At 43.7% G+C, this 11,395-nt stretch overlaps 1 protein-coding gene across 5 annotated transcripts in view; it reads left to right on the top strand.

The window, feature by feature from the left end:
* The window catches only part of auh (AU RNA binding protein/enoyl-CoA hydratase), a 316,065-nt gene that overhangs the window by 277,970 nt on the left and 26,700 nt on the right, over positions 1-11,395 (top strand). For 4 of the 5 annotated variants that reach the window (XM_043714131.1, XM_043714142.1, XM_043714150.1 and 1 more), the window contains one exon: positions 6,192-6,239. The exons of the other annotated variant lie outside the window; for it this stretch is intronic. In XM_043714131.1, coding sequence (XP_043570066.1) covers positions 6,192-6,239 — 48 coding nt within the window. The remainder of the gene's footprint in view (positions 1-6,191; positions 6,240-11,395) is intronic. 5 annotated transcript variants of the gene reach the window in all.

The raw sequence follows: 11,395 nt of genomic DNA, 5'->3' as shown, positions 1-11,395 counted from the left end.
AATTCAAACAGCAAAGGCAGTAACTGTGCAGGTTCTCTCTCTCTCTCTCTCTCTCTCTCTCTCTCTCTCTCTCTGCAATGACCTCACCATGTGCTTCCTTTCTCTGTTCTTCTCCCTTTTAAAACTGCTGTTGTTTTGACTTTTTTCTCCAAAGTTCCAAAACAATGCAACAGTATATAAAACAGTAATTGCTGCTCCTGGAATTCAAGGAAATCACCTCCAACACCTAAAATACCTCAAAAAAGGAGCAGCTGTTACAGCCAGAAATTTTTCGCATCCTCCATCTTGGATTACTCAGAATCCTCTCTCATCTTTGCTCTGTGGAATGAAACCGGAGCACTTGGTGCAAACCGATGCAGACACTAGGAGAATGTGCAAAGACCACACAGACAGGCATCTGAGGCTGGAATCGAAGTTGGGTCCCTGGTGCTGTGAGGCAGCAGTGCTAAACACTGAGCCACCGTGCCAAAGTGAGATAAATTAAAGGCAAAATCCAAAGAGGTTCTTTAGGTATATTAAAGAAAACCTAATAACTAGAGAGCGAATAGAACCCCTCAAGGACCAATGGACATGTATGTGTAGATGATGGGTGAGGTCTTCCATGAATATGTCTCCTCTGTGTTTACCGTGAAGAAAGACATAAAGACTTGGGAAGTTAGTGGTAATGTTTTGGGGTCAGTACATATCACAGTAGAGAAGATGTTGGACGTAATAGAATGTATGAAGGTGGATAAATCTCCTGGTCCTGACCAGATATATCCAAACACTGCTAGATGCTGGAGAAGATATTTTGGGAGCTATGATTGATATTTTTGCATCATCATTAGCTGTGGGTAATGTCCCGGAAGACTGGAGAGTAGCAAATGTTGTGCCTTTATTAAGGTAGGGCTGCAAAGAAAAACCTAGGAGCTATAGACCAGTAATCCACAGTAATCTGTGGTGGGTAAGTTGAAAAGATTCTGATAGGTTTAGGTAAAGGTTTGTAGCTCGGGTGCCAGTTGTCATGGTTATGGATATGTTCGCTGAGCTGGGATGTTGATTTGCAGATGTTTTGTCACTTGTTTAGGTGACATCTCCAGGGCTTTTGAGCCCCCTTTGGAGCGTTGCTGTACTCTCTCTTCTCGAATTTATTTGCTTCCGTTTCTGCTACTTCGATTGCTCGTTCTGGTTGTTCGTTGTAGTGGCCGGTATATTGGGTCGAGGTCAATGTGCTTGTTCGTAGAGTCCGTGGATGAGTGCTATGCTTCTAGGAATTCTCTGGCTGTCCTATGTTTAGCCTTTGATCGTTGTGTCCTCCCAGTTGAATTTATGGTCCCTGTCATCTGTGTATATGGCTACGAGGGACAGCTGGTTGTGGCGTTTAGTAGCTAGTTGGTGCTCATCGATGCAGATTGCTAGTTGTCTGCCTGTGTGTCCCATGTAATGTTTCATGTCGTCTTTGCATAGAATCTTGTAAATGACATCAGTCTTGCACATGATGGGTATAGGGTCTTTTGTCCTGGTGAGTTGTTGTCTGAATGTGGCTATCTGTTTGTGGGCTGTCATGGATCCCAGTGAGCAGAGACGTCTGGCTGTCAATTTCCGCTATCAATTTCCGAAACATTTTATGTAAGGTAGCCTGGAACAGTAGTAGACCCACCAACTTTAAGGGCATTTAAATGGTCATTGGCTAAACCTATGAATGAAAATGAAATAGTGTAGGATAGATGAGATTCAGATTGGTTGCACAGGTCAGCGCAACATCGAGGGCCAAAGGGCCTGTACTGCACTGTAATGTTCTATGTTCTATAGCCTGGCTACAGAGTTAGGTCGTGGCATGTCCTCGTTGTGTTGTTAGTCTGTTAAGCATCTGCGAATGAAGTTGCGGTGATATCCATTAATGTTGAAGACTCTAGAGGTGTACTTCTTCCCTTTGTAGATTGGGAGTGCTGCATTGTGTTGTAGCCCTTTCGAACAGGGTCCTAATGCAGCTTCTCTTGTGTGTGTTTGGGTGGTTGCTGTTGTAATTCAGGACCTGGTCTGTGTGTGTGGCTTTTCTGTACACTTCTGTGGTGCATTCACCGTTCGGTGTTCTTCGTACCATCACTTCCAGGATAGGGAGTTGTTTGTTGGTTTCCTCCTCTGTCGTAAATCTGATCCCTGTGAGCATGATGTCGATAATGGGGTGGCACAGTGGCTCAGTGGTTAGCACTGTTGCCTCACAGCACCAGGGACCCCGGTTCAATTCCCGCCTCGGAGTGTGGAATTTGCACATTCTTCCTGTGTCTGCATGGGTTTCCTTCGGGTGCTCCGGTTTCCTCCTACATCCAAAGATGTGCAAATCAGGTGAATTGGCCACGCTAAATTCCCCGTAGTGTTAGGTACATTAGTTAGGGGTAAATATAGGATAGGGGAATAGGTCTGGGTGGTTTACTCTTCGGAGGGTCGGTGTGGACTTGTTGACCCAAAGGGCCTGTTTCCATAATCTAATCGTAATCCAGTGTGTGTTCTCAATTTCTGTTCTCTTAATGATAACAAAAGTGTTGTCTACATATCTGATCCAGAGTTTGGGTTGGATTTGTGGTAGGGCTTTTTGTTCCAATCTTTGCATCACTGCTCCTGCTATGACCCCAGAGATGGGTGAGCTCATTGATCGGATGTCATCAAGCACAGGTCTAGTAGTTTAAGCATGCCGTCCTTGTTGATAGGTTCCATGTCATATTGTCTGTTCTGCCTGTCCAGGAGCTTGGCTATTGTCACTCTGGCTCGAGTTTAGTCAATTGAAGTGAACAGTGCCGAAACGTCAAATGAGACCATTGCTTCATCCTTGTCTACATTGATGTTCTTGATGTCGTCTAGGAATTCCTGTCAACAAGGACGGCGTGCTCAAACTACTAGACCTGTGGTTGATGACACATTCAGCAACCAAATATATGAACAGATCAATGGAACACCTATGGGCTCACCCATCTCAGGGCTCGAAGCAGAAGCAGTGATGCAAAGATTGGAACAAACAGCCCTACCACAAATCCAACCCAAACTCTGGATCAGATACGTAGACGACACCTTTGTTATCATTAAGAGAACAAAAATTGAGAACACACCAGATTATCAACACCATGCTCATAGGGATCAGATTTATGAGAGAAGACAAAACCAAAAATCAACTCCCTATCCTGGATGTGATGGTACAAAGAACACAGAACAGTGAATGCACCACAGAAGTGTGCAGGAAAGCTACACACATGGGTGGTTGTTGTTGTAATTCAGGAACTGGTTGATGTGTGTGGCTTTCTTGCACACTTCTGTGGTGCATTCACCGTTCTGTGTTTTTTGTACCATCACATCCAAGATAGGGAGTTGATTTTTGGTTTCAGCTACAACACACTGCAGCACTCCTGACCTACGAAGGGAAGAAGAACACTGCTACAGAGTCTTCGTCAAGAACACATATCCCCACAACTTCATCCAAACAACATGACGAGGACATGTCACGACCTAACTCAGTGGCTAGGCTACCTTACATTTAAAAAAAAGTTTCAGAGCTGACAGCCAGACCTCTCTGCCCACTGGGATTCATGACAGCCCATAAACCGACAGCCAGACTTCTCTGCCCACTGGGATTCATGACAGCCCATAAACCGACAGCCACACTCAAACAGCAACTCACCAGAACAAAAGACCCTATACCCATCATGTGCAAGACTGACATAATTTGCAAGATTCCATGCAAAAGCTGCATGAAACAGTATATAGGCAGACAACTAGTAATCCAAATCCATGAGCACCAACTAGCCACTAAACATCACAACCAGCTGTCCCTAGTAGCCATACACACCAATGTCAGGGATCACAAATTTGACTGGGACAACACAACAATCATAGGACAAGCTAAACATAGGACAGTCAGAGAATCCCTCGAAGCATGGCACTCATCCATGCACTCTATCAACAAGCACATTGGCCTTGACCCAGCATACCGGCCACTACAATGAACAGCCAGAACCAGCAACTGGAAGTAGCAGAAACCGAAGCAAATAAATTCTAGAAGACATAGTCTCTGGATCTCTTAGCAGCGCTCCTCAGGATGCTCCAAAGTACTTAAGACGTCACCTTAGACAGGGGACAGATTGTTTGAAACTTCCCAGCTCAGCAAACATGCCCACAACCACAATAGTCTGAGATAAGATATACATGCATTTGGAAAGATGGGGTTTGAATCAGAGCAGTCGGCACAGCTTTGTGCATGAGAGATCATGCGTCACAAATTTGTTAGAATTCTTTGATGAAGTGACCAGGAAGGTTGATGAGGGCAGGTGGTAGACGTAACCTATATGGATTTTAGTAAGTTCTTTGGTAAGATTCCACATGGTAGGCTGATCTGGAAGGTTAGAGCACATTGAATCTGGGGAAGCTGGCAAATTGGATACACAGTTGGTTTGATGGTAGGAAGCAGAAGACAATAGTGGAGGATGCTTGTCAAACTGGAGACATATGACTAGTGGAGAGCCTCAGGAGTTGCTGCTGGGTCCATTGCTGTTTATTATTTATATCAATGATTTGGATGAGAATGTACAAGGCACAATTAGTAAGCTTACAGATGACACTAAAATAGGTGGTATTGTTTGCAGTGAGGAAGGTTATCAGAAATTGCAGCAGGACCTTGATCAGCTGGGGAAGTGGGCCAAGAAATGGCAAATGGAGTTTAATAGAGATAAATATGAGATCTTGTAGTTTGGAAAGTCAAATCAAGGTAGGCATTTCATGGTGAATGGTAGAGCTTTAAGGAGTTTAGTGGAACAGAGGGACCTTGGGGTTCAGGTGCACGGTTCTCTGAAAGTGCAGTCACAGGTAGACAGGGCAGTGAAGAAGGCTTTTGGCATACTGACCTTCATCTGTCAGGGCATTGAGTATACTAGTGGAAAATTATGTTGCAGTTGTACAGGACTTTGGTGAGAATGCACTTGGAGTATTATGTTTAATTTTGATCACCCTGCTATGAGAAGGATGTTATTAAACTGGAAAGAGTGCAGAAGAAATTTAAAATGATATTGCCAGGACTCAAGGGTCTGAGTTATAGGGAGGGGTTGGGCAAGTTAGGACTTTTTTCTTTAGAGTATAGGAGACTCTGAGGGATCTCTTAGAAGTGTATAAAATCATGGGAGGCATAGATAGGGTGAATGCACTCAATCTTCCCTCAATCAGGGTTGAGGAATCGAGGACTAGAGGGCATCAGTTCAATGTTGGAAGGGAAAGAATAAGAGAACCTGAGCTACACCTTTTTTAACACAGGGTGTTACACATATGGAATAAGCTGCCAATGACATTGTTGAGGCAGGTACACTAACAACATTTAAAAGGCATTTGGACAAATACGTGGATAGGAAAAATTTAGAAGGATATGGGCCAAATGCAGGGAAATGGTGTTAGCGTAGGTGGACATTTTGTTCAGCATGGACCAGTTTGGGCTAAAAGGCCTGTCCCCATGCTGTAGGACTCCATGACTGACATTCTTATCCTATGAAAACCAAACATTGAGTGAACAGGGCACAAAACTTTGACCATTTAATAGGTTTCCTATCAGTGACTCTTGCATGTGGACATCTGGTATTTTCTGATTATCTTTTTAATGAGACGATATTGACTAATCAGGCTGTGAAATTGATGATGGTTGAATATGTTGATTCAGTATATATGGAAAGTGACTTTTTCAGTCACAGTTATTTTATAATTTGCACTGATGGAAATACTGTTGAGGTGGATTAAGTCAAATGTCAGATCAAAAAGTATTAGTCAGAAAGATGTACAGCATGGAAATAGACAACCTGTCCATGCCGACCAAATATTCTAACCCAATCTAGTCCCACCTGCCAGCACCCGGCCCATATCTCTCCAAACCTCCACCACTTCCTCTGGCAGTTCATTCCATACACGTACCACCCTCTGCCCCTTGGGTCTCTTTTATATCTTCCTCCTCTCACCCTAAACCTATGCCCTCTAGTTCTGGACTCCCCCACCCCAAGGAAAATACTTTGTCTATTTATCGTATCCATGCCCCATATTAATTAGAAAGGACATAACACTATTTTTCTTGTGTGTATAATTTTGGTCAGAACTATAAATATGTCTTAATAAATTAATCTTTGGTTAAGATATATATTGATGTCTTTATTTTTGAAAAAAAATGCTGTCAACTGTTTGTTCCTTTACAGGTTGATTTGAAAACTGGTTTAGCAATAGAAGAGGCCTGTTACGCTCAGGTATGAGTTTTAATAGTTTATATTTCTGTATTCTGTATATGTGAGTGTACTTTATCTGTGTGCACAGTTAAGAGAAAACAAAACATTTTCTAATAATATTTCATAATATAATAGAATAACGAAACCAATTAATTGTTTCCAATACTAACTTCACACATGATGACAGTTGAATGGTGCATATAAAATGCGACTTTAATTCTGAACCTAAAACCAAACAGATTGTCAGAAAACAATGCAAACTCAATGGAGCATTAATTTAGGATCTTCACAGACTTTTGTATCCCTACAAATAACTTATATTTTTAAAGTGAAAAAAAACCCATGTAGATGCAGAACCATTGTGTTTTGCACTTTTACTTTGCATTTTTATGTTTCCCTTAGTTACTCCTTCATCAAGTACCATTTCTGCCGAAAAGCTGTTTACCTGTTCCCTTTGCCACTTTGTAATAAATTGTTTGAAAGTGTTCTTCTTTATTTCAGGATCACCCTGGTTTCTGCTCGGAATAAGTACAGTTGAGATTGCTACTTAGCCACCCTATTTTATGAATATTATTGTTCATTGTTATTGTTGTGTTACTCTTGATGGAAATGTCTGTGTGGTGCACCAGTTTGCCATTCAAAATAACTGTGAAGTACTTTATAAACACAAGAAAAATAGTGTTATGTCCTTTCTAATCAATACTTGTTGGCCCTATCTCTTAAAGACATCAAGATTCATTTGTTGAAGACTATGAAGTTATCTAGAAAATATTGAAGGAAAAACATTCCTTCTACAGGGTTTACCTCAATGACAACTCATCACTATCCAAGCATAATGCAACCAAAATATTCACAGGACTGCAAGCTCAGAGAGAGATGCATGATCCTTTGTTGAAACAGAAAGTAGACAACTTTAGTCATATGCAGACCATGAAGACTGGTAGAAGTTTGACAATTCTCTGAAACCTGTCTAGGATTCATCACTAATCCTTGGTGACGATGAGTCAACTCTGCTCACTGAAGTAAATCCAAATTTTTGAAAAAACTTAATTCAGTGTTGATCCAGCAATCAAGCTGCTGCAAGTTATCAGTAACTTGGTAACCCTCTGTTGTCCATGCTTTGGACACTTCGACCAGTTTCTACATAAATTCGTTTTACACAGGTACTAGAACAGAAACTTCAGCAGGGGCTGTTATCATAGAATGCCTAATGTACAGAGAATAGCTATTCAGAACACCAAGTTTGCACCGACACTCTGAAGGGCATACTTTACTAGTGAAATGAACAACTGGAGACGATTTGCAATTCAACGCAGTTTTATTCATAAAATACACTAAAGATGCAAAAGGGTCCGAACGGCTGCATATGACGTAAAACCTTGCTCTTTTGCAATAAAACTCCTGATTCTTACATTAATTGCTCTACCAGTCGCAATATTATGTGTTTGTCACAATCCATATCTAAACCACTTCGAGATACCAGACTAGGACTAGATACAACCTATACAGTTGAAATTGGTCAGGCTGTTTAATCTGATGAACTTGGCAAGTCTTGCAAGTGGTCATCCTCTGTTTCTCACCAGGTAGTTGAAGCTCTGCTGTCAGGCCTGGTTCAGTCTTTACTGAGGGGATAGCTGCTTCTTATTCCTCCCTGTTGTACCATTCAGCTGTTCTCTGTCCCTAAACTTTAAGGTCAAAATCGTCGCGTCCAATAGATCCCCTCACTATGCATGGTCATGACTCAGCAAGTCTGCTTGTTAAACTCCAATACACAAACCAGTCTTGTTTTCCAGGGCAAGTCTGGACACGTCGTTGTCTGCTTTTGTCTTATGCGGATGCTTTATGCTTGACCGCTCCTGAAAGTTTCATTGCGTCTGACTGTTCAAGTTGCCCATTCTGGTTTCAAACCTTGCCATTCAGGCCCTGGGCTATCTGACCACAGTAGCATTAGCAAAATAGAATCACATGACTCCTACCTTGTTCTCCCACTAGGCAGCACCTGGGCCTTAGGCTGACCGCTCATTAAAACTATAAACTATACAGCAATTGAAAATACAAATATTAACACTAACAAATAAATACCATTGTCAGTGCATGATTTGGAGATGCCGGTGTTGGGCTGGGGTGTACAAAGTTAAAAATCGCACAACACCAGGTTATAGTCCAACAGGTTTAATTGGAAGCACACTAGCTTTCGGAGTGCCGCTCCTTCATCAGGGCTCAATCCTAACGCACGAATTTATAGCAAAAATTTAGTGTGATGTAACTGAAATTATACATTGAAAAATGGATTGTCTGTTGAGTCTTTCATCTGTTTGAATACCATGATAGTTTCACTTCTTTCATGTGTAAATCACAAAACCTTTTTTTTAAAAGTTGCATTCGCGGGTTAGCTGTTAACAATATGTGACAGCTAGACAATATGTTGAAGGTGTTAGCCCCTCTGTGTTTTCTGTCTATGCCTTGATTCTAATCTAAAAAGTGAGATAACAGAGTTTTACATGAATTCATGCAGTTTTTGAGCAAAGTGTAGGAGTGTCTTGTGCAATGATGGTCACCTGTAATGTGACATGAACCCAAGGTCCCGGTTGAGGCCCTCGCTATGGGTATGGGTATGGAATTTAGCTATCAGCCTCTGCTCTGCCACTGTTCGCTGCTGCCTGGCCCAAAGTCCACCTTGGAAGATGATCACCCGAAGGTCCGAGGTCCAATGTCCTGGACCACTGAAGTGTTCCCCAACTGGGAGGGAACACTCCTGTCTGTTGATTGTTGTGCCCATTCATACGTTGTCGTAGCCTATGCTCGGTTTCCACAATGTACCATTCCTTAGGGCATCCTTGCCTGCAACGTATAAGATTGACAACGTTGGCTGAGTCTCAACTTCTGCCTCACCACCAAAATGGACCCATTGGTTCTTGCAGCAGACACGGAGGAGTACATCAGACGAATGAGAATCTGGGAATTCTTTCAAGGTGCCAGCAGTGATCCCAATGAGTCCACTGATGAACTGAAACAGTCATCACAGGGATCTGTAGAGGAGTGACCAAAGAAGGTGTCAACTTGGACCCCACCGGAGGGCCGCTGCCCTGGGCTTGACATGTATGCTTAAACCATCAGGAAATATATAAATGCCAGATTCATCAGCCGTACGCACAAGGTAGAGCAAAACATCACCCGTTCACACGCAATGCCATCCAGGCTCTCAAAACGTTATCATCAAACCAGCAGATAAAGGAGGAGCCATTGTCATTCAGAATAGAACTGATAACTGCAAGGAAGTGTACCGACAACTGAACAACCAGGAACACTACTGGCAACTACCAGCTGATCCAACCAAAGAACATGCCAGTGAATTAAACACATTGATCAGAACTTTGAATCCAGTCCTTCAGCGTTCCCTACGCGCCCTCATCCCACGTACTTCTCGTGTAAGTGACTTTTACTGCCTTCCAAAGGTACACAAAGCCAACACAACAGGACGTACCATCGTATCGGGAAATGGGACCATATGTGAGAATCTCTCCGGCTATGTGGAAGGCATCTTGAAACCTATTGTACAGGGGATCCCCAGCTTCTGTCGCGACACTACGGATTTCTTACAGAAACTTAGCACCCACGGACCAGTCGAACCAGGAACATTCCTCATCACAATAGACGTTTCTGCACTCTGCACCAGCATCCCCCACAATTATGGCATTGTGGCAACAGCCTCAGTACTCAACAACTGCTAATCTCCAAACACCATCCTACAATTCATCCACTTTATCCTTGATCACAACATCTTCACCTTTGACAACCAGTTCTTCATCCAGACACATGGAAGAGCCATGGGGACCAAATTTGCACCTACTTGCACCACCTACTTGCGGAACGTTTCAGGGAACACCTCTGGGACACCCGCACCAACCAACCCAACCGCCCCGTGGCTGAACACTTTAACTCCCCCTCCCACTCCGCCAAGGACATGCAGGTCCTTGGCCTCCTCCATCGCCAGACCCTGGCCACACGACGCCTGGAGGAAGAGCACCTCATCTTCTGCCTAGGAACCCTCCAACCACACAGGATTAGATTAGATTACTTACAGTGTGGAAACAGGCCCTTCAGCCCAACATGTCCACACCGACCCACCGAAGTGCAACCCACCCATTCCCCTACATTTACCTCTTTACCTACCATTACGGGCAATTTAGCATGGCCAATTCACCTGACTTGCACATCTTTGGACTGTGGGAGGAAACCGGAGCACCCGGAGAAAACCCACGCAGACACGGGGAGAATGTGCAAACTCCACACAGTCAGTCACCTGAGTCGGGAATTGAACCCGGGTCTCTGGCGCTGTGAGGCAGCAGTGCTAATCACTGTGCCACCGTGCCGCCCACAATGTAGATGAATGTACAGGATGAATGTACATTTCTCCAGCTTCCTCATTTCTCCTCCCCCCACCTTATCTCAGTCCCAACCCCTGGATTCAGCACCGTCTTCTTGACCTGCAATCTTCTTCCCAACCTCTCCGGCCGATCACCCTCACCCTCACCTCCTTCCACCTATTGTATTCCTAGTGCCCCTCCCGGCTCACCATAATTAGCTCACATTTATCCAAGTAACAATTAATTCTATACCAAATTAGCTTTTATCTCAGCCCGCTTGGCACACCAGCCTCATTCCTGAAGAAGGGCTTATGCCCGAAACGTCGATTCTCCTGCTCCTCGGATGCTGCCTGGCCTGCTGTGCTTTTCCAGCACCACACTTTCCAACCCCAATATGCCAGCATTTTTATGCACAGGTTCGAACAAGACTTGTTCTCTATGCAGGATCTCCAACCAACATTATACACCAGGTACATTGACGACATTTTCTTCCTCTAGACCCATGGCGAGGAGTCACTGACATCAACAAGTTTCATCCCACCATCAAACTCACCATGGACTACTCTCGACTATCTGTCTCATTCTTGGACACATGCATCTCCATCAAGGATGGACACCTCAGCACCACTCTACCGCAAACCCACAGACAACCCCTCACAATGCTATACTTCAGCTTCCACCCAAAACATATTAAAACAACCATCCCCTATGTACAAGCCCTACGCATACACCGGATCTGCACAGATAAGGAGAAACGTGACAGACACCTGGAAGTATTCAGGGATGCCCTCACAAGAACGGGGTACGATG

Source organism: Chiloscyllium plagiosum, chromosome 2 (genome assembly GCF_004010195.1).
Source record: "Chiloscyllium plagiosum isolate BGI_BamShark_2017 chromosome 2, ASM401019v2, whole genome shotgun sequence".
NCBI classification, from domain to species: Eukaryota; Metazoa; Chordata; class Chondrichthyes; order Orectolobiformes; family Hemiscylliidae; genus Chiloscyllium; species Chiloscyllium plagiosum.
Note: the sequence above shows the minus strand (reverse complement) of the source record. Positions and strands in the feature narration are given on the sequence as shown.